This window comes from Populus euphratica, unplaced genomic scaffold, assembly GCF_000495115.2.
Source record: "Populus euphratica unplaced genomic scaffold, PopEup_1.0 scaffold213.1, whole genome shotgun sequence".
Taxonomy (NCBI): Eukaryota; Viridiplantae; Streptophyta; class Magnoliopsida; order Malpighiales; family Salicaceae; genus Populus; species Populus euphratica.
The window spans coordinates 579,141-607,010 of record NW_011499916.1 but is presented as its reverse complement, the minus strand read 5'-3'; the positions used below and the strand labels follow the sequence as shown (position 1 = coordinate 607,010).

The following is a 27,870-nucleotide window of genomic DNA, read 5'->3' as shown; positions in this document are numbered from 1 at the left end:
CGTAAATCCTTCATCAAGATAAACTTGTGATTGGTTTCATGAAATCAGCAGCCTTCTTTACATACAAAGATGAAATCAAAATTCGAAAAGAAGCCATCAAAACTGAATGGATCATGCAGAACTAAGAACTTGAGTAAAGAAAAAGATGATTAAGTTAGAATTGAAAAGCTACAGAGGATGAAAGAAAACTCTTATTGCAGATTAATCCTACAATCAACAGCTTGGTCTCAACAAGTCAGCACATAACAGATTATGTCGTAGTATTTTCCTTCCACCATCCACTACTATTTATCTTTTCTTTCGAGAATGAGAATGTGTATGTTATTTTAATTTCTTTATCAATATGTTTTTCTAACATTAAGCACATGTTTAACTATGGTACGAGGAATTTGCAGTTTGATAAAACATTTCATGAACACACCCCTTGTTCTCCAAGGAGACAGGGTGAAGTTATGAAAAGCACACAGGATAAGAACACCCATGGCCATTGCCAGGACCTCTACATACAAATAATTTAAACAAGATGACATTACAACAAAATTAACCAAAAAATAATGGACTTGAAATACTACTGGGGCTATTAGCTATTATCTTGGATTATAATTGGAGAGGACGAGGACTCGTCCATCGTCTCACCACTGGACGTGTGTGATTTAGCACTCGCGCGTGCCATTTCTAACATCAAATCTACTTCTTTCTTGTACTGCAAAGTGAGATCATAATTCATGAGATGGATTTTGAACTTTGGAAAGCTAGTTGAAAAGTAAAAATTCAACTGGTACTGTAAAAAGAAAACAGCTCTACAAAAGGGAACTAACCTCATTGATGGCCCCTGACCTAATTTTAGATTGCATCACACACCATTTCTTGAAATGTGCACCTGCAAAAATAGTAGATTAAAATTTCATCCATTTCCTGAAACATCATTCCGGACTGAAAAGGATGTTTACCATTTTAAATGACACAAAAGAATATCAAAAGAACACAGTAGTTCAGGCAGAGACAACAGGCCAGGGTTAGTCGGAATCGGTCCCTGTCCATAGAGAAGCTCTAACATGTTCTAAAGATCATAGCTTGTTGGAAATTCTAATATCTATGCTTCTACGCCCTTGAACAAATGCAAGAGAGAACAAGTGCTTGTGGTTTCATTATTTCCTCTTTCATGACCAAACAACCAGTACACAAGATTATACCAGGAAAGAGTAAAATAGATTAGAAGAAAAGCAGTCAACAGAAAACAATCTATTTAGACAAATTTGACAATCAGCGGAATTCAAAGTAAGGTAAAATCTGGTCACATATGTCAAGGAGACTTGGGCAACAAGAAACTTACCAACTTTTATATCCATTGCACATGAGTTTTCACCATTGGTCTCCAGGCTCCAGCGACAGTGAATCTAATGCAGGGCCAGCAGTGAATGTCAGCAATAATGTTGGAAACAAGAAAGCAGATAATAACATCTACAGATAAAGTAGAACCTTGTTAAGCTAGAAGTTAAAGTGTGAAACACGCAAGCTCCTATGATGAATGCTATTCTCATTCTCAACAGGCTCAAAAATCAACACCTAGTCACCTTATCCGGGATAATAATCCAAAACTATTTTAATTTGTATATTATGTTTCCAATTCTTTATTTTGTCATCCAACTTTTTGTTCCATGGATGAGACCTGAAACATTACACTGTGCAGAGTGTCTCCTAGGTGCAAAAGAACAAATAAAACTTTAGAAACATGCTTTACAATCTATGATCCAATCATCAAGGAGTTCATTACTCTCTTTAATTTAACATGGCTATATTTTCTCAAGGTGCCTACATTGCACATACCTCAAAGTAAGATCCAAAGGGAACATCATGTGGCTGTTGCACAGTTTCAAACACCTAAAAAAGGGCAGAAAATAAATAAATAAAATTAACACAAATGAAAAGAGAGAGAGATACAGAGCAATAATTTCCTCCTGCCCATAGGAAGACATGTATGGAAAAAAAAATCATGCATACCAAAATGAAAGTAATTAAAAAGGAAAAAAATTATCAAGATGAACATGCAGCATAATACCATGACATCTGTGGACAAGAGGAAGCTTCCTCCACCCCAGATTGGATGAAATTATTGTCCAAAAATAAAAATGGTCATATCACAAGTTATATATTGAGCTTCATTGGACGAGTAAGGTGATCTGAGATCATTTGAAATAACAGGATTGCTACTAGCATCAAGAAAAAATTTGTAGGGTGAGATATGAGGTCGCACAAGCTTTTTCTTATCTGGTGACAGAACAAAATGCTGCCATTCAGTCACAGCTGTGTCTGGAGGGCACATGGGACTATTGCATAAAGATCTGAATGTTATCTCTCTCACTTGACCATCATATTCATCTGCTGCATGCCACTGTCCCATCTGGAAAGACCACAAACTAGTGAGTGCTGGAAGTAGAGAGTAGTGGATAATTAGAAAACTCTAATTTTTTTATCCAATAAAGTAGTGCCGCCAAGTCAAACCAAACTTGATCCACATTTAACAGCAGAAGTAGCGAATTTAGACTTGTATGAGGGTCTGTAGACTAATGTGACAGCCATTCATAATAAATCAACTATTACCTTAAACTCCAAAATTATATCATGCAAAGAAAAAACACAGGAAACCTTAAAAAAGAAAACAAACTGGGTAGCTCAACAATAAATGAAACTTAATGAAGACAGTGCTAATCCATTGCTCTCAAGTAATGCAAAGTCAGACTTAAGGATAGACACAAAGGCCGTCTAGAAGATGTTGCACCTTCCTATTCTCCAAGTAATGCAAAGTCAGACTTAAGGATAGACACAAAGGCCGTCTATAAGATGTTGCACCTTCCTATTCTCCAAGTAATGCAAAGTCAGACTTAAGGATAGACACAAAGGCCGTCTATAAGATGTTGCCCCTTCCTATTCTCCAAGTAATGCAAAGTCAGACTTAAGGATAGACACAAAGGCCGTCTAAAAGATGTTGCACCTTCCTATGCTCCAAGTAATGCAAAGTCAGACTTAAGGATAGATTAAGGAATGATATGAAGGCTATCTATAAGATGTTGCACCTCATATCTATTAGAATCCAAGCAAACACATATTTAAGGAAAGAAAGAGCCTATCTGATACAAACCATTTGTCAATATTTTCTGTAGCTGATTACATGGACTTTTGCTACTCTAGAGCATAATCCAAAACTTTTTACCACTTAATTCTTAATTCTACAATCATTATTCTAATGATTACTAATGCTGAATGATATGAAGAGTATACTTAAATAAACAAACATACAGGATGCGTAAACTAACAGCATTTAAGGAACGATCTCTAACTTACAACAAGATTTGAATCCTTTCTAACTGAACGATACTCATTTATAAAAGTTGAGCCATCCTTCAAACATATATTAAAAAACTGCTCAGCAGTGCATGGAAATAAATCCTGCAATAAAGAATAATCAATTATAAAAAAGTAATATTATGATAAGCCAAACCCATGAGAAGGTACAGGAATAAGGTGTTCATACATTGTATATACCAATAAGAACCTCTTCTTTGATGAATGCTTGAAGCTTTCCAGCTTTCTGCACAACATCTTCAGGAATATTGGCTTGCCTTTTAACACTCCTGATGGAGCTACTATGTGCACGCAGTGCTGATTCTGCCCTCTCCTACATAAAAATAATAATATCAAGTGAGACTTTTTTCTTTATGAATTGCAGATGTTGGTTCATCAAATTTCAGGCAGAGTATAAAATTTGGAGCGCAACAAACAGAGTTATTCCAGATCAATTATAGGGGAGCAAATTCACTAATGGATGACTAACTCAAATACTCTTGGCAGCTAAAATATCCTGGTCTCCAAACGGTGAACTACTAAAGGATTCACTGAAGGAAGCATTTGGATGTTGCCCATATACAAATGCAAAGGAAATCATTTCCAGATTCTAAGTACTTCTAGAAAGCCTTTCCAGGGAAAAGCCATTGAATACTGTGTTCCAAGGGCTCACTGGGTACATACAATGATGGTATAGCGATCGTCAACCACAAAACAGAACTTTACACGAGAACAAGGGAGGAAAAAAAACAGATGATTTAATGATTGCATGTTCATCTTCAAATCAACCGTCAATCTAGATAATGACATCTTCGAGTTAATGAAGCTCTGATTACATGGCTATTATCAATCAAGACTTGGAGTTTTGTGTGTTTCTCTAAGGCATTTAATTGGAAAATGTGCCCATGCGTGTGTGCTTACACTGATGTGTGTATAAATAACAGCAAACGAACTGGAAAATTCATCCCTGGTATACACAACAAAGTATAGAAGAGACAATTTCTGAAGCTTGTTTCTAGGCCAAAATTTAGAAAAAGAAACAAAGAGACTGTAGTACATAACCCATGGGCACAGCAAATGAAAGGTTTACTATCAGAGGAACTATTACTGTTTCAAAGAATGGCTAAAAGACTAGTGTCTTAAGCAGAATCTCGAGAAATTCAAAAAATTGTCCCATTTTGTTCTGCATAATACATCATGCCAACTTAAAAAAATAAAAAAAATAAAAATTCAATTGACATATATAATAACAAAAGAAACGATTCATGGATAGACCTTTTTCTCTGCTTCTAGCATTGTGCGGTAGTTCTTTGCTGCACGCTGCAGCCCTCTTAATGCATGATTCCTGTTCCAAAAGGATGCAAATTTATACCTGACTCTACCTGAAAATGGAAAAGAAGGATAAAATAAAGTAATATAAACATAACTAAACAACTGAATTCATGCTAAATATAGAATTTGCCTCAGATGATGGGTGCTTCTAATTAGCACTCCAACAGAGTAAAAGCACATTTGATTTGTTTAAACAGGACATAGAAATCTGAAAAATACCCTGTTATGGAAGAGAGAACTGGAGATATTGGCTTATATAAATGAAGGAGTGTTGCCAAAGCGAAGTACATTTTCCATCATGGAAAAGATGCTACATAACATAGTAGAAAGTTGAATGTGCTAAGGAATAAAAAGAAAACCCAAGTAACAGCTTATATGTGCATCTTCTGACACATCTCCAGTGCTAATTCTCAAGTATCACATCACATCACATCACATGCATCATGCATGAGCTGTGAGATACATCAACTACTTGGAACTAGCTGTGCAAGGCATTGCCTGGGGTCAACGAGCCCACCTTGTTTAGGAGAAGCTCCATCCTGGCGGATCATAGGAGTTGGAAATCACAACTTGTGTTAACCTTGCGGGTTTTAAGCCTATCTCGTACTATGAGCAAGCCAGTACTATGAAAAACCCAAAAATTGTAAAATAAGCAGCACCTAAATGCTTTAAGCAGGCAAACTGTATTAAGAAGCACAATTTTGACCAGACATCACCTCAACCAAGGGCAATAAATTCTTAACTTGTGGCAGGGACAACCTTACTGTTTGAATCAAAATCAAGCAGGCTAGTCAAAATAATATATATATTTTGAAAGATGAAGGAATATGGTAAAAAATCGATGGTTAATGTGAACCTCAAATGCAATCAAGTTTCTAACTAGGTGAGGCCCTTTCTCATAAGCTTCAAGCAACACATATATACTGCATCGATCCAATAATATGATACATTACAAATACACAAGCTGAAAAAAGAAACATAAAAGATTAGGGCAGATTTCACAATAAAATGACAGCCGGAAAAACTTGGACGTTTGGTATTGTTGCTGTTTTCTTTTATCTATTTTTGTTTTCAAAATTATGGCATAAGATTTTTTTGAAAAAAAAATGAAGATAAAAAATACTAAATAGAAACTGAACTAATAACTGGAGACATCAAATAAAGAATTTAAAAACTTAGTATGGCATGTGAGAATTGATTGTGAAACCAATTTCAAAAATAGAAATGAAAAATAGAAAACAGCAGCAGTACCAAATGGCCATTTTTTCCCTGACATCACCACAAGAACTTAACACCAGGCAATTTAGCCAACAAAACTTCAAAAAGATTACCCAATGTCAAGATTTCACAAAGAAAAGAAATGTTGAAAATTTTATAAACATAGGTCAATTAAAATATTGAGACCTCTTGGGCAATGGAAAATGATAGGAAATGCTGAAACCTTATAATGCACCCCACAGATAATTTCATCTCCAAGTTAAAGAAAAGGATAAATATATAAAAGCTTTTGAAGATATCAGAGTTATGAATTTTATCACTAACCATCAGGACTTCCTAGAGGGGGAACACCATGTCCGCCAGCACCCATCCGTAGAATAATTGTTACAGCAGGATTAATAAATGCATGTTGACTCCTACGAATCTGTAAAAACCAAAAAAAATTGGTTGAACGTAAGTGTTTCATGTGGTAAACAATATGGCCAATATCATCAAAAGAAACACATGAAAGGCATACCTCATCTATATCCCCAAATGGTATTACCACCTGTGACATAAAATAAATAAATAGGGTACAAAAGAAGACTGTAAGAATAAGTCATTGACTCTGAATACAACTATGCTGAATTAAAACCTAAACGCTTGTAACAAGATAAATAACTTGAATTTTCACGTCAATAGGACTAATTTTTGCGAGAGGAAAAACTTTATAACCATAAAAGAAGGGAAAAAAAATGACCAGAGAACTTTTTAGAAGTTATGACAAGCTGATTATATCAAAATTTTAGAAACAGCAACATGAAGTTATACATGCAAATCTCCCTTGCGTTTTCTACCTACAAAGGTTGAACACAAAGCATATTACTGAGCTAAAAAATCCCATTACTTGGGAGAAAAAGAAACTTGCAAATAGGCCAAGTGGAGCACACTACATTCTTCTTCCCTAATATTGAGGTATGACACAACCAAAGACAAGAATATGTCATGCATTATTCCTCCGCCCAAACACAAAGGAGCTATCTCTGCCTGCCTTCACCAACACCCCTAGACAAGTTAAATCTAGGCCCGAGGAGTGGGGGATGGCAGGTGGTGTTTAAATAATCTATCAGTGAAGACCTTGTACAATTTATTTGGACAGTTTACAGAAATCAATAAAAGGGTTATAATGAGAAAGATAAGCTAACCTTCATTTGCTTAGAAAACACATTAGAATGGAAGCATATGTTCCATGCAGAGACATACATGCGGCCATGATATAAGAATGACCTTTCAAGTGCACATGAATAACTATGCTCAACAACCTGAAAACACGATACATTTGTTAAGTTAGCCAGTAACAGGATATGCAACAAAGAAACTAAAACACTAAAAGGACTTGTTCATAAATTCATGAGTTCAATAGATAGACAGGTAGAGCAAGGGATGATTTTTGTGTAAGCTACCTCATCTGGAAGAAGGCTAAATATTGTTTGCAAAGGCCCAGGCTTTTGGTGAACCACCGTAGGTCCTTGTTTATCTGAAGACATCCTCCTTCGAGGATTAGCTCCAGCATATCCATTTACAGCCCTACCAGTTATAAACTTTTAATTAATTCAAGATAATTAGCAATTCCACCAACATGTAGAGGTAAGACTAATTCTCGTTACTTGATATGGCAAATGTTTGGAAGTGAATTAATCTGCACTGGTCAAATGAGTTTCATTCTTTGGAGAGTGAAAGGTGAGTAGTCCAAAATCCATTAAGTAAGATAACATGAAAACCAAATTATTAACTCCAAAAAATAGATTTTACTGATAGGCACAGTAATATGGAGCAGCACAAGTTAAGCTAATTAGAAAATTGGCAATTTTTCATTAAAAAAATTATTATCCGGGTATCTTAATTAAAACATTGTAAGAAATCAAAATTAAAAGTCCAGTAGACAATTAACTTAAACTTAGCAATAACAGCACTGTGACAAGTTATTGTATCAAATACAGTTCATACTGAGTAAATACTTGGGGTGGCTTTGTCTCAGAGGTATTTTTTATTAGGATTAGTTGGATACAATAGCTCAAATTGTTATCACTAGAGTTCTTAGTTTATTTCAATGTGAATGATACCAATAAGAGCTTCTGCAGTTTTGTTCAGGTGACTTGAGTGCCTTTATTTTGTATCTTGATAGCTTACTTTCTCTTCCTTTTCATGCACTCTATTTCTATCTTCCTTTTTTCACATGCAAATCCATGGATACATAATTCTCTAATCCCTCAATACCATAGTTACTTCTAAGACAAACATGGCATTTTGATTGCGAGAAACATCTTTGGAACCACCATACAATTAATCACTAAGTGCAAATAATTAAGAGATAACCTAAGAGAAGAGAAAAAAAGACTCAAAGCCAGATAAATGCAAAAGGAAAAACCCAAAAGTGGAATTCCCACTCCTTAAATAAAATTTTGTGTAATTTTAGCTTGATGTTAATGAGGTAGTGGTAGAAGGCAATAAACCATACCTGGCGGAATTTGCAGGCACCTTTATTGTTTTAATATGGAGACAAACCTGAGAGGAAGTGGAAAATTTCATTTATCTTTACAGGAAAGAATAAACAAATTGAAGAGGTCAAAACAATGAGAAACAGCAATAGAAAAAAGAATGGGAAATAAGAAAGTTACCTGTCCTGATGGGCTATCTAATGTGTACCATTCAGCACCAGTTTGACCTTCACTTTCAACTGGAACAGTTACGGAACCAAGAACAGCACTTTTCCAAATTATATCCCAGTCATATATTGTCACATTAATCTGGCAAGACGTAAAAAAAGAAATTAGATTGAAGGCAAAAAAGTAAAAAAAAAATATCAAACCAGAAAAAAAAATTCTCATTTGACCTTCAAATAACAACTTTGGACAGAAAGTTGAAGGATTCTCACAACTTCCACTGAAACTAAGTTGAAAGTCAACAAATAAAACAGGTAGGCAAATTCAAGGATACAATCGCCAAGTAAAGCAAGTGATGTAAATTTCCCAATTAAATGATTACTAACCAGACAATATTTATAGGCAGTTTAAAAGGAGAATAACACAGATAAAAACAAGAAGAATTGCCAACACTGATCACAGTAAAGTGCATAGAAGAAGGGAAGATCAGGAATAAAGAAACTGCAAAACTTGAGACAGCAATCAATGCTACTAAAGGTACAAAAATGTACTTTTGGAGAATGATTTGCCATGTATGCAAGGTGATCTGTAAAATAAAATTCTTAATACCTCACCCAGTTATTGATTTATATCAGCCAGTCTACAATTACCTGAACAGGGAGCTCATCAACAGAAAAATTGAACTCTTCTCCCCACATTGGATTTCTTGAACCAGGGACCATTGAGCTGTGTAGTAAAAAAGTAAAGATAAATAATTGGAACAGAACATAGTCAGAGTCGTAAATCTAAATGAACACCTTGTATGAAGAAGATAAGCTCCTATGATCAAGCATTCAAAACACTTAGAGAGATGCACCATATGCATACAAGGTTAAAGAGCATAAAATAAAGCCAGAATGGCCAAGTGATTAGCGAACAATATGGTGAGTCAGTCATAAGCATATAGTTGATGAAGTACATGTTCATGTTAGGAAGTTAATAACTATAACAACACAAATGCCCAATATTATTTTTATTTCTTTTTTGATATCCACGTGTGCCAAAAAAATTTATAGCATGACTATTAGATTACTGCTGCCATGAAAATTCACCATGGCCATCCCAAGCACCATATTGGTATTCAGTCCCAAATGAACAATTATAAATTTGGGTATATGTTTTAGAATACATGACAAGTTAATAAAATTCAAAGTTGAAAACAGAACAAATAACCTGAAACGTTTTTCAGAACCACAAGTGATGATTGCATAAGGATCTGAAGTGCCATTTAAGTTTGCACCAATGAGATTTTTAGCTGCCAACAATTCCAACTGAAATAGAAAATACACAACAAACAATATCATTCCCACAGCCAATAAAAATGACTATGAGGACATACTAAATGGAGTCAACTATGCCGATCTTCATCCATGATACTTATGTAACAGTATCAAACATTTTGTTGGATCCATAGATACCTTGATTATATATGCAGAATTGGCTTGAGAATCTCCTTTCAACTGTCCCATCTACAAAATAAGTGCAGAACTGCATGTCAAAGAAGTGGAAAATTACTCCATGAAACAAGCAGCACACGAGATTGCAACACCACTAAAGTTTAACATTTGATCAACAGGGAGTGCATGATCAAGAGCTTCAGATATAACCCATTTTAATTTTTAAGTTTATAGAAAACCCCCTCAACCAAGCAACATGAACACATTCAAACAAGTGGAAGGTAAAATTTTGATCTGATCTTCCAAGTACAGAAAGCACTAGAATTCCAGATTTTCATTTCATTTGTCCTACCATAATCCTCAGCAACAAAAGAACAGCTAAAAATCCGAGCCAACAACAAGCAAGGAATATCAAACATTAAGTAAAATCTATCCCGTAGAATACATAAAATTGCAAGAAATCTGAATAAGGTACATGAACTCTCTATATGAACTTTTTTTTCCTTACCATAAACTTTTCTCTCTCTCTATCCCATAGGTTTAGTGATAACACATCGATCATTTTAAGAGCCAGAGATTTTATTTTGGTTTACTGGACCTAAGTACATATAATTAATGTGATTCTAGAGGAAAAAATGCAAAATAGTTCCTTGCCTCCTCACATTTTATGACGGTCCATGCATTTATTCCCCCGCTCCAAACTATTCCACTACTACCATTGGATTGTTTTTAGAATCAAAAGACCAAAAGGATTGATCACACTAAAAGCTAATGAACTAGAGAATACTTTATCAAAGGTAATTACTTTAAACAAGAAACATTCAAAGGACCTACTGCAACTTATACTACTTTTGGAACTTATCATCATTTCAGTCCCTAAAGCGAGACAGGAATCAAATTACTACTTCACCACCAAAAGATAAAGAACACACTTTTTCACATGATCAATGGCATTACCCACACAAAATTCATGAGAAAAACTCTTCAGGACGTTCAAACAATCCACTTCGAGAACACTAATTATCTAAAACCATAAAAGAAATCATATAAAAATAAAGAAATAATCAAACTTTACATAAAAATAACTCAAAAAATCAACAATTGCCTAAAAAACAAAAAAAAAATCACGTAAGAATCTTAAAAATTAAAACTTCACATAAAATTCAATTCAAAACAACAAACTAAAATCAGAGAAATTTATCTCAGGAGACGCAAAAAATATCATCAAGTCAAAAAAAGAGTCAAACTTGATAAAAATGAATTCTAAAAATTCCAAAAAAAAATCAAAACAAAAGGAAACCAAAAACTAACCTTATCTTTATCATCAATGCCGTCTCCAGAATTCTCCAAAACCACCGCCCGATCACCACCACCACCATCTACCCCGCCACCTCCACTCCACGAGAAAAAACAAAACGACAAGATCACAAACATAGCAGCCGCCACCGTCACCTTGATCTCCCACCATGACGGCACCAAAAAATCCAGCGCTGCCGTTTCAATCATCCTCCCTCAGTTTCACAACTCTCTCTATCTCTCTCTCTCTCAATTCTCGCCAATAACTAAACCAATCAATGTTAAATTAGGGTTTTAATTAATAATGATAGAGAGAGGGAGCGTGAGCGTGTTGATTTTGAAGAGTAAATGAGAATGACCATTTCTAGAGAGAGAAAGGACTATTTTTCTCCTTTTTTTAATTTTTTTAGAGAGAGAAACTCATGTCACAGTCTATGAAGTAGACCGTTGTTGGGGGTTGAAATTTTTAGATCAATAGCGACGGAGAAGACAGAGTTCGATAAAGATTGAAGAGTCTTGTTTGGTATTACGTTGCAATTGTATTTAAAAAAAATAAAAATAAATGTTTTTCAACTTTAAATTATTTTTTTTATAATTATTTTATTATGTAAATGTTAAAAATAATTTTTTAAAATAAAAAATATTATTTAAAAAATTAAATAAAAATGATTTTAAAAAATAATTACTGAGACACCTGTAAATAAATAAAAAAACCGTTAGTTTTCATTGAGACGGAAATAACCTTGTGATGTTATAGTAATTAACACTGGTTTCATAGGGCGCGGTGCGGTTAATTTGGAGGGTAGTTTGGGAGAGGCAAGATGAAAGGTGTAAACGACCGTGACAATGATTATTATTTTATGCACGAGGAAAAAGTCTTTTATTTTTGTTGACCCGTGAAAATGTGTTGTTATTATAATGATGACGGTGAGTTTACAAGCATGTATTGGTCCCCAAACTAGCAACTTATTCTTAATATAGTCCCTGAATTGAAATTCTATCAATTAGGTTTTCAAACTATCACGCATCTTTCATCTAAAATCTTCCCTTTTCTAGTGAAAAGTTTTTCCCAAAATTTGTGTTCATTTTATTGCATGATATATGTAATTTGGACGGAAATATAAATGAACATGGATGTGAGGACTCAATTGAGAGATATATACTAGTTTAGAGATTTAATTGAGAATATTTATAATTTGGGAATCTAAGGAATTGCGAGTAATTTAGTTGGAAGACTGAAAGTCTCTAAGCAGTGTGGTTGGTGGTTCTTTTTAAATTATTTTTTATGTTAAAATGTTGGAGATTTAATTGAGAACATTTATAATTTGGGAACCTAGGGAATTGTGGGTAATTGAGTTGGAAGACTAGAAGTTTATTTTACGGTATGATTATGAATGTTTTTTAAATATTTTTTTGTATTGAAATGTATATTAATATTTTTTTTATTTTTTAAAAATTATTTTTAATATCAGTATATTAAAATAATTTAAAATATATCAAACATATCAAAGATGATCTCGAGAATTTTCCAGGAAATTTGGTCTTCTCCTTTTCTTCTAGAAAATTTGACAAAAAAGAATAAAATTTCAATGCTTGTGGTGAGCTAAATTGGATGGCAATTTCCGAAGTAAACGCGATGCATGCTCTAAGTCGAGGATGGCCCTCAACAATTTTCTAGGAAATTTGGTCTTCTCTTCTTCTAGAAAATTTGATAAAAAGGAATAAAATTTCAATGCTTGTGCTGAGCTAAATTGGATGGCAATTTCCGAAGGTGATAAAGATAAAAACTTGAAGGAAAAAAAGGTCAAAAGTCAGCAAACACATTCAATATATAGTCCCTGAGATAAACAAATAAGTAAAAATCATTTAGGCTCATGAGCTATTAGGCTTTCATAAAAAAAAAAAAAAAATTTAATTAATGTCATTTTTTTAAATAACCAAGTCGTTTAGGCTTTCATAAAAAAAATCTTTTCTTTTAATAAATGTCATTTTTTTAAATAACCAAGTCGTTTCATATATATATATATATATATATATATATATGAGAGTTGACGTGGACATATTCATGTTAAGATCTAAGAAACATAGAGACTTGTTTGAATTCTCATGTGTTTTTTTAATTTATGCCTATAGACTTGTTAATTTGATTTCACCTATCAATTTGAAAAACAATGAAGGGTCAAAGAATTTTGGGTTCAAATGAGAAACAATGGCCAATGAAAAAAAAAATCAATGGTCATCGATTTGGTTTGAAAATAATTATTTTATTTTAGGATGAAGAGAAAATATTGATGCATGAAGGAGAAGAAAATACATTTTTAAAGTATCGTATGCTTTGGATAAATGGTAGCAGCGACTACTTTTATTATGGAGCTACAATATCAAAGAGATGATCGGATCATGACTGACAAAAGGGAGTTTTCAATTAACTATACATTTCTAGAGGGACCCAATTGCATGAATAGTCTTTATCCAAAAAAATAATAAACTGCATGAGATTCAAATTTTAGGCATTGTTAATATTTTTTTTAGTAGAAATAATATAAATTATATTGTGATGGATTTGATGTGATTTGAGTTCAAATATAAATTATATATCTAATAAAAATATATTTTAACTTAAAATAAATATTTAAAATAAGCTGTTTTATAAATATTAAAACTAGAATATATTCGATCGTATTAGATTAATTCATGTTAATCTACATAACTTATTAATAAGATTATAATAACCTTATATAAAATAAATTATAAAATTTAATTTTTAATAAAATTAATGTTGAATAATAAAATAAAAATATAAAATATAAAAAAATATAAAAAACAACTTGAAATTGAGAAAAAAATCAAGAAATCTAATTCTCAATTAAATAGAATAATAAAATTAAAAAATAAACCAACTGAGTCAATATATTAAAAATACAATACATGTAACAAGTATAAGATAATCTATAAAGATAATTAAAAACAATATAAAACTTCTTCCTATCAAATTTAATGTAAACAACTTAATGCAAATCTCTTTCTCTTTCTTTTTCTGTTTTAATAAACAGTGAAATCTTATTTTTTTTTAAGTGTTTTTTTTAATTAATAATTATTAATTGTTAATATTAACCCGAGGAGCAATGCTAACACGTGTAAAAAAAACATTATTATAATAAAAAATCTTGAAAGTCAAAAACCATGAATCCATTGATCACCTTTAAAGTAATGGGATGTTTTAACCACGCTCTCTTCTTACAGCATCAGGCATATCCCAAGGTCGCTTATGGGAACAAGTCTCCTCTGTGTGCTCCATCAAGGACTAAAATTACTTTATTGAAAATTCAGGGACTGAGATGATATCGAAGAAAACTAAAACACATGACCGGAAAATCTTAACTGATACCAGAATGCAATGGATCCTTCGATTGCATTTGTAATGACATTAATACTTAATTCATTATACATCTTTGCTCCATGTCAATCAATCAAAAGGACTAAAACATAAAAAAAAAAATAAGTATAAGAATTAAAAAAATTAATATATTATAAATCGATATTACATAATGAAATTAAAAATAAATTAAAATGTTTTAGAAAACAAAAAACAAAAATTATACATCAAAAAAATAAAAATCAAATTTAACATCTTAATAAATCAGAGAAACATTTTGATATTTTGCATGGATAACATAATATTTTAATATTTTTCTATTTAAAGGAAATAAATGCCTCCCACAAGCCACGATGTGCTTTGCAGTTATTTTTTTAATAATATTTTATATTTGTTAAAATAGTAAATTGTTCTTCAGCTAAATTAAATTAATATATTAATAGAAAAACCAATATGAAAATAAAAAGAAAACTATTGGATGACAAATTATAATTTTTTGTTTTTAATGATATTAATTTTGATACAAACATATTTATTTATAATTAATATGATAAATAATTATCTGTAAAAAATTCTCAGCACCTCTAGTAACCAGTTCACTAATTCTTTGGAGGAGGGGCAAAACTATCATTGCAATGTTCCAACCAGTAATAACCCGAGTCTGTATGGACAGTGTTTTTCCAAGGAGATTTTAGCTTTTGTTAATTGATAATTTTGCCACGCACTCCTTGGCTCCTGCCATGATCAGAAGTGAAGAAATCACTCTGGAGCTGTTTCAGCGATAGGTTTCCGGTATCATATTTTACCTGTTTCATACCAGGAGTGCAGCCTCTTCTTTGAACAATATATATAAAAGATACTTTAACATGTTATGTTGGATTTTAAATTTGTTCTCCCATGGATTATAATTATAGGTTTGAATATTTTTAAAATTATTAAAGGTTTACATCATTATTAATTTTAGAATTTATAATATTAGTTGAAATATACACAAATTAATCCACATACCTCTCTCTCTATATATATATATATTACAATCATGGATATATAAGTTTACATAATTATTAATTTCAATACTTCTAAAATTAATCAAAATACACTTAAACTAGTTCAAATTAATTAATATATAGATTTCAATGATTAAATGTCTGAATTAACTTACATGCATCTTAACTAATCTTACAAGTATTGAAGTTAATAATCATACATATGTGAATATATATAAATATATATAGACACAAAGCAAATATTCTATATACACAAACTTAGAACTAAATTTAATTAAATCTAAAAAAAACAGGAGGAGGACCTAAACCTGATTCAACGGAAACATGGATGAACTGCTTTCCGGACAAAAATAAAATAGAATAAATTGTTGAACAACCATGAAATCTATGTAAATCTGTGTAGTTAGTGCCATAATCACATGCTTGTATTTCAGAAATATATATTAATAAATCTTTCTTGATTTGATCCGACGAAAACTTGGTCTATCAAATACTCTTGTTAGTGTTAGATAATGAAGCACTATCCTTGGAGATTGTTCCCTCGATGAAAAGATTGAGAATTCAAGTGACCAGGATTCTCTAGTTTATTTACTGTAATATACTGTGAAATAATAACTAAATATATTTGATCATGGCAACGATGATGCTCTCTGTTTATATCAGAAAAAAAATAATGAAAATTATTACGCGTGCAGGACCCATGCACGAGGGTCATATGAACCTTGTTAGGCAGGAAACCTTGGGAAGAATCAAGTTTTAACATTGAAAAAACCATGCAAGAACAGGCAGCACAGAAGGAAAGCCAACTGGCCAGTGGAGGTCAAATCTAGGCTATCTTGGTATTGCGTGCAAGACTTTCAGGCAATGGCTGCTTCCCTTCGGGGAGTAATGGCTGGTTTATAAATAAATACTCTTCATTTCATATGCATGACTTTATGTATAAAGAAGAGCAAACACTTGCATTGTACCATTACAACTTTGTTGATGGCTTGATTTGTTAAAATGATTTATATTGTGCTTAGCTTTCATTTTTAGATGAAAATAATCTAAACGATCACTTACTTTATTATGATATACTCGTATCTTTATATTAACAATAATCTAAAATGTGAGGGCAAAACATTATAGCTCATGCCGCTGTAGTCTGCAAAGCAAAAAATAAATAAAACCCTTCCTATAACCAAATTAATGGTCACTTTTAATTAATTTATTAGGAAATAACGAGATTAAATGAAGGGGGACAACAAAAAATGGAGGATATGGTTGCTGTTTTTAAACTTTTGGTGAAATATTCATTGTAGTTTCCACACTTTTTTAATTATAAATATTAAGTCCCTTTAAGTTTTTTATTTTTTTAAAAAATTGATTTTGATTCAAAACTTTATTTTCTATACTTTTTTAATTTTTAATTTAATAAATAAAAAAAGTTATCAAATTCCAACTGTAAATAAAAAACATCATTGATTAATATCAATTCTAACTACTAAAATGATTGATATAATATAAAATCATTAATTAACAACAATCCTAACTACTAAAATGATTAATCTAGTATCAACTGATTTCATTAGACAATGAAATTTTAATTTAGGGGTTCTTTCACTATTAAATCATTTTAAAAAATAGATTTAATATTGAGAAGTTTTTTATTTTGATTTTTTGGACTGCTTTTTAGATTATTGAAGGCCTTGCATAGGTTTATCAAAATATCTAAAGTGTTTTTTAGGTGTTTTTTTAAATTAAAAATTAAAAACTAAATTAAAAAATTAAAAACTAAATTAAACAAAAAATATTAATTAAAAATAAAAAAAAGCTATAAGAGGAAAAAACTAATGAATAAAAAAAATCTAAATTAATTGATTTGACCCTTCAAACCAGGTTAACTCATCAAATCTAGAATTCACGTTATGAAAGTATGATAATTAAATAGAAAAAAATTAATAAGGTAATCAGGATTAACTTAGTTAACCTGTAAAATTTAGAATATGTGTCATGAAAGCCTGATAGTTAAATAGAAAAAAAAATCAACATTAACAAATTAAATTAAATGAAAAAAATTAATTAAAAAAACAAAAAAAACTTCGGGTTACCTTGTCAAACCAGATTAACTCGTTTACCTAGGATTTATGTTATGAAAGTCTGATAACCAAATAAAAAAAATAAGTATTAACAAAAGAAAAGAAAAAAAAGGATGGGTTAACCCATAATTAATGGGGTTAGCATGTAAAACCAGGTTAATCCGTAAAACTTGAGATATGTATCATAAAAGTCTGATAACTAAATATAAAGAAATTTAATATTAACAAAATAAACTAAACAAAAAAATTAATTAAAAATAAAAAAATTAGAAAAAACCTCCAGGTTAACCCGTTAAACTCAAGATTCGTGTCATGAAAATCTGATAACTACATAAAAAAAATAACATTAACAAAAGAAAAAAAATGGACAGGTTAACTTAGAATTAACTGGGTTAACCTATGAAACCTAGAATATGTGTTGTAAAAATCTGATAACTAAATAAAAAAAATTAATACTAGCAAAAAAAAATAAACAAAAAACAAAAAAAAATTGAGTTAGCTCATTAAACTAAGTTAACCTTTTAAATTCGAGATCAGTGCCATGAAAGTTTGATAACTAAATTAACTAACATTAATAAAATAAATTAAAAAAAAAATATTAAAAGAAAAAATAAAACAAACTGAAAGGCATAGAAAACAAAAAAAATGAAAAAAAAGTATTTAAAAAAAAATTCAAAAAAAAAACAACTTAATTTTTTACTATGAATTGCTACAGTAAAAAGGTTAAACAATTTTAGTTTTTTCTTAATATTCTTTATTGCATATGCATTATTTTACGTATAAAGAGGAGAAACACATGCATCATACCATTACAACTTTGCTGATAGCTTGATTTGTTGAAATGATTTATATTGTGCTTGGCTTTCATTTTTAGATGAAAATAATATAAACGATCACTTACTTTATCATGATATACTCGTATCTTTATACTGACAATAATCTAAAATGTAAGGGCAAAACATTATAGCTCATGCGCTCTAGTTTGCAGAGCAAAAAAAAAATCCTTCCTTTAACTAAATTAATAGTCAATTTTAATTAATTTATTAGGAAATAACAAGATTAAATGACATGAAAGAAAAAAAATAGAGGAGATGGGTGATATTTTTAAACTTTTGGTGAAATGTTCATAGTAGTTCTCACACTTTTTTAATTATAAATATTAAATTTTTTTAATTTTTTATTTTTTTAATTAATTTTGATTCAAAACTTTATTTTCTATACTTTTCAATTTTTGATCTAATAAAAAGAAAATCATTAGAATCCGACTATAGATAAAAAGGATTATTAATTGACACCAATTTCAATTGCTAAAATGACTGATATAGTATAAAATCATTGATCGACAACAATTCTAGTTACTAAAATATTTAATCTAGTTGATACTGGTTTTATTAAACAATTAAATTTTAATTTAGAAATTTAGGTATTTTTTCACTTTTAAATTATCTTAAAAAATAAATTAAATACTAGGAAGTTTTTTATCTTGAATATTTGGAATGCTTTTTAGGTTATTGAAGGCCTTGCATGAGTTTATTAAAATATTTAAAGTGTTTTCTAAGTGTTTTGAATAAAAAAAATTAAAAATTAAACTTAAAAAAAAACATTAAAGATTATTTTTTTTAAAATCATTGATTATCAAGAACAAGATTAATGTACAACACATTATCTATTCCATTTTCTTGAGAAATTAAAGGGTTTGACACCCTTTAATATTTATAAAAAATAAGAGGGTGAGTAGCGGGATTACTGGGAAATTTCTTTTAATTTAGTCTTTAGTCATTGTTAATAAAATTTATTTATTATTATATATAACTATTAATTTATTTAATGAAGTCCTAAATTATCATTTATTTTTTAGCTGCGCTGAAAATCCAACCCACAACCAAGCACGGGCAACATGATTAGTATTATTTGTATGTGGTTTGTTGCCATAATTATTTATATTTCTGCAAGTTTATGATCATCTCTACGTATTTGTTGGCATAATTGTTTATATTTCTCCATGAATTGTGTTTTGTTTTATCAAAGCTCATGCACCCATCACTTTGTGCCGAGTTTAAAAGATAATTACAGTTATTTTTTAAAATAATATTTTTTTTAATTTTTTTTTAAAATATTTTAAACATATAAAAACAAACATAGCTCTAATCCTTGTATTTTCTCTTTTTTTTTCAAGTTTTTATTTATTCATAGATGTTTTAGGCTTTCTTAAGTCATATTTAGCATTTATTTAGTCACTATACATACTGGGTTGTAATAGTAAAAATGATGGGTTTTTTCTTTTTATTTTTTGAAAAAAATTCCAATAATTTATATTAGTATATCTAATATCATAAAATTTATTGTATTTTAAAATATTTTTTATTTGAAAAAATATTAAAGTTATATTTTTAATTTTTTTTTAAAAAATTGTATTTAACATTAACATATTAAAATAATCTAAAAATATAAATAAAAATTAATTTAAAATAAAAATTATTTTTCTCACAAAAAAACATTTTTCAGCTGGTGTACATGGACATTGTATGTGACGCCCTATGATCTAGGAACGAAAAAAGAGAGAGTCGAGAAGGGTGGTTTGGTCTTTTGGCTGTGCGAATATCCCTTCTTTTTTAAACCGGTAGAAATATACAGAAATAGAAACTGATGAAATATAGGAGTGTTACCTGGCCCAATAAGAGCATGGCAGATGGCTAAAAACGATAGAACCACTGCAAGCATGAAAATAATAACTAGAGTGAATTATAATCCCGTCCCTATTCGTTTAATTTCATTATAATTCGAAAACAGCATCAATAAATCAATGGTTAACACAATTCAAGGAGAAAAATAACAAGTTTTCTAACTAAAGAGACTAAAACGAATATTTATGAAAATACAGGGATGAAAATATAATTTACTCAAACATTACAACATGCTACAACTACTTTAGGTTTATAACGTCTACCACAGCTACATTCACTTCCCTCACTTTTCTCCTCTCGCCGCACAGCCAACCTTCCAAACTCCCACTCTCAGTCACTGCCACCTCCCCCCCCAGCAAGTAGCAAAACACAGAGGTGCATCTTTCTGTCCCTATATATTTGCATGTAAATGTCTATATATTTTAGCTTTCTCTCCTGACTTTGAATTTAGCTAATGCTTGTCCCTTTTATAGGCTGCCTGCTCTGTTTCTTGTCGAGTTAAAGTCTTGTGTTTTTTGTTTTCTTTGGCTTGATGGGCTCAACCTCTTAACCACAGCTTAAAAAAATGCACTTGGATTTTTGTGAAACAGCTTGATCACTTGTTTGTTACACATGTCACTGTGTGCTGTACACGGGAATGTCTAGGTGTGTAATTTTGTTTAGGTTGTTTTGACAAGCTGATTGCTGCGGCATGTTCCATTGCGGGGTACGAGTGGAATTGTGCTGTGTTCTTAATTTTTTGTGGTTATTTAGAGAAAATTAGTGATGGTATTGTAGTAAAGCTGGGTTTTTTGAGCTTCGTTTTGCTGTTCTAGCAGCATGTTCTAAATATCTATATACTTATCATATTTGGCACTTCTGCTATGTGTTCAGTAAATGTACAATTTGTGTCAGGTTATGTGTTTAACTTGGATAAACTTATCCTGAAGAAGCATCCTTGCTATTTATATGTGTATATATATATACCTGTAAGTAGAAAAGGTGTATCTTCGTAAGCTTTGTTCTTGCTTTTTATTTGTATATATACCTGTAAGTAGAAAAAGTGTATCTTCGTAAGCTGTGTTCTTGCTATCTGCATTTAATTGTTTCGTTCACTTTTCTTTCTTTCTCTCTCGGAGAGCTAGAAAATCTTTAGGAACTAGTCTTTTGCTCTTTATGAGAGTGAGCCTGCCGGCCCTCTTGTTACTTAAGGAAAAATTAGCCCTGGCCTCATTTTTTCCTCCTCAACGTGATTTCAATGAAATTTTACCTTACCAAATTCCCCTCTTCAGAGATGTTAGCGCACCTATCAGGAATTCTATACATTGCGACTAAAAATCAATTAGTTTGAGAATGTTATGTATAATTAAGCTTTAAAACATCCTATGAAAGAATGAAAAGGAAGCCTGTTTGATTGTTGAAGTTCTGGTGAAATTTGATAGATATCACTTACCATGTGCCAAGTGCATGACTTGTCTATTCCAGAGTATAAAGTCCCGATTACACAATCATGCATCTCTCTCTCTACATTTCTCTAAGTTGGTTGACACAGAATCAGCATTTAATTTAAGATACGCAGGTTGATTTCTTTTGTAATGATGTTATCCTTGGTGAATCAAATTTCGCTTGCTGCCATTTTTTGGTGTAATAATTGAAAATTTCCCCTGCATTTTGAAGTTAGTCTTTGCAAATTGAATTGACAACTGAAAGCTAATTTTTTTCCCATTCGATGCAATTCAATAAGCTTATGCCTCTATTGTCTTCTATTGCTTCTTAGTCCCATTTTTTAAACTCATCTATTGTTATGTCACTCTAGAAAATTCCTATGATTTTTCTCTTATTTTCAGTAAATTTACTTTCTTAATCTTTGTTGTGCTTCTTGTCTTGTTCTGTTCTGGGCTGAACTTGAAAAGAAATTTGTTCAGTACGCTATTTGAAATGATTAAATTGATTCGCTAACATGTGCTGGTTCAATCTTTCCTCAGACTAATTATGAAGGAATTTATTTTAGAGCAGTGGTCATTAATGAGTCAAAGTGAGCTGGGCTAAGATTCTATGGTTCCTGCACAGCCAGTGATGGATATCAAACCAGATTGTAAACTGCAAAATTCCACTAGCACTGTGATTGATAGAGAGAATAAAAATATCCAGGATACATCAGATGGTCTGGGTTTAAGGTGTAAGAATGAATGCGAGGAAACTATTAATGAGGTAAACGCTCTGTTGGATGGAAAAGGTACAACTCCAAGGGACTTTGAGGATGTTGAAGTTGATATAGTTACGTGTACAAAAATTAATGAGACTAAATCAGCTTTAGTTGAAGATCCTGATGCAACTGAATATTCAAGCTCATTTGCCGACACTACTTCTGATCCTGAGAAATGTTCTGGACTAAGCGAGGCTGAAATGGAATCACAGTTTTTTGGTGACAGTGATTTGGCATCCCCATATGATGATGCATTTAGTAGCATCTTTCAGACAAGGTGTGTTTTGTTTCAAATTCATAATCTTTTTGTCTCTTTCTTGGCTATTGTTTCGGCTGTGGAAATTTTGTACACAAGAACCACATTTGTGTTCTTGTATGTTGCTTTTGCTATGTTCATTTAATTATTTTTTAAGTACAATACATGCGAAGATTGAACCAATGCTAACATTTTTATTTATCTGTAAAGCTTTAGTGGGTAAATTATTTCTCATCACCTACATAGTATATTTAGAGAAGCTGAGCTCCTAGGGCTTGGGTTGCTTTTGAACCATAGTTGTCTTGATAGAGGAATTTGTTATCTGGGGGAACAATCCCTTTTTATGGCTAAGAAGCTGTTAGAGAATGGTTTGTACAATGCTGTTCTAAAGTCGAGAGCATTTTCATCTAGATGCAATAACCTATATCCCTACGTTTGCATATATGATTTTTTCACAGTATTTTATGTCTACAGTTTGGATTTCTCATGCAATTTAATGTTTTGCTGCTGAAGGAGCTTTTAAATTCAAATGCCATCTTTTGTGTTACATTACACAGCACTTATTCAATATCTATTACTTCCGAACAGGAAGAAGAAGTTAACAAATCATTGGAGGAATTTTGTTCGTCCTCTAATGTGGCGCTGCAAATGGACAGAACTGAAAATCAAAGAAATTAAGTCTCAAGCATCAAAATATGCCAGAGAAATTGCAGCATGTGAACAGAAGAAGCATTCAGGAATTTATCAATCTACATTTGAAGGTTTTTGTTCAAAGTCCCTGCCATTTTCAAATGATTGTTACAGAAGAAAGGCTGTAAAGAGGAGGAAACGCAAGAGAGTTGAAGACACAAATGATGCAGCATCATACATGACTCGTCATAACCTTTTTTCTTATCTGGGTATAAGCTTCATCTTTCCAAGTTGCATATGGTCTTTTTGCTCTCTTTTCCCTCAAAGTCCTTTGACTCCACTTTGTGATAAATTACAGAAAACAAGAGATCCAATCCAGAGGGCACTTCTATGATTGATGATTTTAGCAATACAGGTAAAGTTGTTTGCTACGCTTTGATTTTGTTTCTTCTTTGTAGCTTCTGTACATTCACGTGGAATTTCATGTTATGCATCCTTTTTGTCCTCTTGTTCTGTACTCCCCATTTTCCTGTAAAGGTTGGTGAATAGTGTTCTTATTCCATATTATGATGTTTATCCTTAGTTTAAAATTTACACACTTTGTTAAATAATCATTATTGATACTGGTTGCTGGCTATTTGTAATCTTGAACAGCAATCACAGACCAACATGTTGATGGCAATGATAAGTCTGGTGTTGACAATGACGAAATATTTATTGAGTTTGGATATGGTGAGAAATCCTTGGAGCAGGTCCTTCGGAAAATTGAAATAGTGCATTCTCGGGTTCACAAGCTGAAGAATCAACTTGACATGTTGATGTCAAAGAATGCCTCCAAGTTTTCATCATCGGAGAATCTGAGCCTTCTTGCAGCATGTGATGCACAGACGAGCTCTGCTCCGAGTCCTACGTTCTCTGCTGGCAATGGAGAAACTATATCAGCAGGAGCTATTTATCCTGCAAATCAGAGTATTCCTGGATATGATATTGGAGATCTGGTTATGCCTGAAAGTGCCATGTCTGGTTTTGGTGAGGCTGTTCATGTGCCTGATATTATTGAAAGCACAGTGGGACTTTTGTCTGATGCTGATGTTACCTTCCATCAGACACAAATTGGAGATTCAAGCGAAGATGTAAGAATCGTTTATAATCAGTATTGTCTTACTCCATACACTTCTAACAGTACTTTTTAATGAGATGTCAGTGCGGCACTGGTTGATTGAATGTGATCCAAAAATCAGTGCGTGTTTCCTTAAATATAACAGTATGGTATAGCATAATCACTGGCTGCATCATGAGCTTTCCTTTTTAAATGTACTATGTGAATTTAGGATTTCCATTAGTTTTTTCCATCATATATATGTGCTTTTAAATTTCTTGAACCCGATCTATTTCTTCAAATTCTGTCTGAACTTTATTTCATCTCTGGCATTCTGGCTCTTTTGCAATCTTTTCTTGGGTTCATCACCGTTAGGATTCTCTTTAAAAATCACTATGTAGTTAGATAACTTCTCTCCAATCAAATTGCTTACACTGAATCTGTAAGCTGTTTTGGATGTTCCTTCTGATTTGAGAGGACCGTACTCCTTGAGTTAATGACCTCAATAGAGAATCCAATAACTACTTCAGTAAAATAAAATCACTTAATGTACATGGTACAATGTGCAGATTGTGGATAATGTCCTGATACAAAATCAAGCAGCTGAAGGAGAGCAAGACACTTTCATGGCGACAAATGTTCAACTCATTGAAAAGCATCATGAACCAGAGAGAGGCGAAGAAGGAGAAAGCAGTGATCCTTTTCTAACTCCAAAAGCCGAACCTGATTCAATGGAAAAAAACATTGGGTCTCAGGGGCAATCAGTTCTCAAATCATGTTTGGCCTCCGATCTCCAAATTCCCAGAAACAAGAGAAAGCGAGGGGAACGAAAAGCTGGTTCAGGTGGTTGGAACAAGAAATGCTCGGGTGAGCCTGATAGCCAGTGATATGTTCAAATTCTTTATCGTTACTGGCTCTACAAGTTTCCATCGCACATTTTTCAAGCTGCTGGAAGTGGTACTCTGTGCACAAGGCAGACGAAGTACCTTCACCTCGTTAATGAACTTGTATCCTAATAAAATTCAGTCCAATAGTAGCAGCATGTAGCAGGTCGCAGAACTTACTAGTTAAGAACAGGTAGTTTGTTTGATGCCGCAAATAGGATCAGTACCGGAGCCTAACTTGTATGACCACACATGTCCTCTGTACATTAGGTATGCACTTTTTGTGCTAGATTTAGTTAGAGATCACATGGAAGGAGTTGATAGATTCTGACAATTGGTTTGCATTTTTGTTTTTAGTGATGTCACTGTAAACGATGGTTGTTTGTACACACGCAAATACAGATATCTATCTCCTTCGCAGCTTTGTTGAGAGCTTACTATGTCAAATTTTGTTTTTCTGATTGAATCTGAATGACTGATGAAATTCTACGTTCGTGATATATGCATAGATAATTTAATCAAAATCTGCTGTCTCTGGAGGTATAAGGAGTCAGGACCATGAATGGTGAAAATCATAGTGTGCCTGAAAAATTTGGTTAATGGCCTGCACAATTGCAGTGCTTAAAAATTGTTGCTGTAACCCATGTCAAGGTAATAGTCGAAGGAGATAAAGAAAACATGCCATGATGGGTGAGAAGAACTATAGAGTTTTTTGAACTGCACAATATGATGGTGGTGATAAAACTGGAGAGATTGGAGCTTAGTAAGTAGTTATCTGTGATTCATCTCACCAATGGCTCAAATTATATGTCAGGAACATTTGACATGGATGTGAACTAGTGAAATTGTTGCCTAAAACCTGAAATTTTTAAGTGATCTAAGAATTACTACTGCTAAACAATCATCTAAGTGCTAAGGCTGTGTTTCTCACGTTCTTAAAGCTACATCCATAGCAAGTATGGTTAGTTTTATGTTTTGTCTGATGCAAAAAATATCATTAAAAGTGTTTCAACATCTATACCCTTTAATGTGGCTGTAAATGGTAAATCCTGTGCAGCAGAGAAGGAGGTGGTTCTCAGAATTGCAGGCTTTGGTGCGGGCTCAGGTGGTTCCAAACACTTGATGAGTGTCAGGACTATGCGCGTGTAAGTATCTCAGCTGCGCTGCAATAGCATCCTTCTTTTCATGTGAATGAAACTTAAAGAAGTAGTGAAAACTGTTTAAAAAAAATGCAAAAGAGACCTTGCATCATTTGTCCATGATATTAGCCGGACAGATTTGATGGATTCATCTGGAAAATTTATATTTCAAAACTTGATTCAGATGGGTTTTAATTTGAACTGTTTTTTATGTTTACCTGGCCAAACTTGAATGATTCAATGAAATAACTCGGTCAAATTTGATCCAACCCAATTGATTCAATACCAAGGTTTTTATTTTTAAAAAAATAATAATATTGTTTTGAAAAAATAACTAGTTTATGACCTGCAAATTAACCCAACAACATAATAATTTAGATTTTTTTTCAAGTCAGATCCCGATTCAAACTTTGAGTTTGAGAAAACCTCATCAGATTTAATGGATAATACATTAAATTCATAAAGAATTTAACATTTAATAGGTAAGCTGCTGAAACTTGTAAAGTTAATATTCCCTTTATAACATTCTTATTCTTCTTCTTGGTTTGTGAGATCACATTTCCAGCCCACAGTGGACAAAATGATGTCTCCGGTCTACAATGCACAAAAGCAAAAGATGACTGGAAACCCTAATGCCCTTTTTGACCTAAAAAAGCATGTGTGAATCAATGACCTCTTCCCTTGTATGTTTTCTCTAACTAGTAACCCTTTAGAAACATTGCTCCACCGATTTTTTCTTTATTTATGTGTAAATTTTCGGACAACTTAGATACATCGAAACTAGGTTAATCTTTTTGATCAAATTAGTAAAAAAGAATACAAATATGCTTTAATGTAGAGATTCAAAGAAATATTCTTGTAATGTGATCTTAAAAGGCTTATAAGACTTTATCCATGCAATCCGTGCTCTAATCCACCATTCTTTGAAGATTTTGCCGAACCAACCCCACCTCTCACGTATATTAGCCCTTTTGCCAAAATAAAAAACCATAATTTCTTTAAAAAATTGGAGCAATTAAAATTCATAAAAATCCCAATATTTAGGCACTCTTCACTCAGATGAAATGGCATGCAATATATAATCCAACATCAAGTTTGGAGTATATTTTTGAAAAATTTTGGTTTAAATTTCATAAATTTAAAAAAAATTAAAAATTTATATGATTGTTAACTTTATAATCTTAAAAATTTAATCGAGATATAAGTAAATTTATTCAAGTATTTACAATTAAAAAAATATAAATTTATATACGTTTAAATTTACCT

At 31.9% G+C, this 27,870-nt stretch overlaps 2 protein-coding genes across 4 annotated transcripts; one reads left to right on the top strand and one right to left on the bottom strand.

Annotated features, from left to right (window-relative positions):
• Positions 1-298: 298 nt before the first annotated feature.
• LOC105134615 (C2 domain-containing protein / GRAM domain-containing protein) lies at positions 299-11,722 on the bottom strand. 3 transcript variants are annotated; one of them, XM_011039085.1, is made up of 18 exons: positions 11,282-11,722; positions 9,992-10,042; positions 9,747-9,844; positions 9,185-9,260; positions 8,550-8,678; positions 8,390-8,436; positions 7,335-7,458; positions 7,077-7,193; positions 6,410-6,439; positions 6,217-6,316; positions 4,618-4,724; positions 3,533-3,676; positions 3,343-3,447; positions 2,255-2,401; positions 1,828-1,881; positions 1,334-1,397; positions 819-880; positions 299-703 (listed from the first exon to the last, which is right to left on the bottom strand). In XM_011039085.1, the coding sequence occupies exons 1-18, from the start codon at positions 11,474-11,476 to the stop codon at positions 581-583; spliced, it is 1,773 nt and encodes a 590-aa protein (XP_011037387.1). In that variant the 5' UTR covers positions 11,477-11,722; the 3' UTR covers positions 299-580. The 3 variants fall into 3 exon arrangements, with proteins under 3 accessions (XP_011037387.1, XP_011037388.1, XP_011037389.1); XM_011039086.1 differs by having other exon boundaries at positions 9,992-10,061; positions 11,282-11,370; XM_011039087.1 differs by having other exon boundaries at positions 9,992-10,061; positions 11,287-11,347.
• Positions 11,723-20,691: 8,969 nt separating this feature from the next.
• LOC105134613 (elongation factor) lies at positions 20,692-25,886 on the top strand. Its single transcript, XM_011039084.1, has 6 exons — positions 20,692-20,786; positions 22,376-22,873; positions 23,441-23,751; positions 23,841-23,897; positions 24,137-24,615; positions 25,151-25,886. Exons 2-6 carry the CDS (start codon positions 22,446-22,448, stop codon positions 25,466-25,468), a joined length of 1,593 nt encoding a protein of 530 aa, XP_011037386.1. The 5' UTR covers positions 20,692-20,786; positions 22,376-22,445; the 3' UTR covers positions 25,469-25,886.
• The last annotated feature ends 1,984 nt before the right edge of the window (positions 25,887-27,870 follow it).

What these genes read in the sequence shown, in the direction of transcription:
- LOC105134615 (XM_011039085.1), bottom strand. Translation starts at nt 11,476, where the DNA reads ATGATTGAAACGGCAGCGCTGGATTTTTTGGTGCCGTCATGGTGGGAG. An exon ending in CCTTTGGATCTTACTTTGAG is followed by an intron (nt 1,398 to 1,827) that starts GTATGTGCAATG and finishes GCCCTGCATTAG; the next exon opens with ATTCACTGTCGCTGGAGCCT. An exon ending in TGCAATGGATATAAAAGTTG is followed by an intron (nt 881 to 1,333) that starts GTAAGTTTCTTG and finishes CTATTTTTGCAG; the next exon opens with GTGCACATTTCAAGAAATGG.
- LOC105134613 (XM_011039084.1), top strand. Translation starts at nt 22,446, where the DNA reads ATGGTTCCTGCACAGCCAGTGATGGATATCAAACCAGATTGTAAACTG. An exon ending in TAACCTTTTTTCTTATCTGG is followed by an intron (nt 23,752 to 23,840) that starts GTATAAGCTTCA and finishes GATAAATTACAG; the next exon opens with AAAACAAGAGATCCAATCCA. An exon ending in TTGGAGATTCAAGCGAAGAT is followed by an intron (nt 24,616 to 25,150) that starts GTAAGAATCGTT and finishes TACAATGTGCAG; the next exon opens with ATTGTGGATAATGTCCTGAT.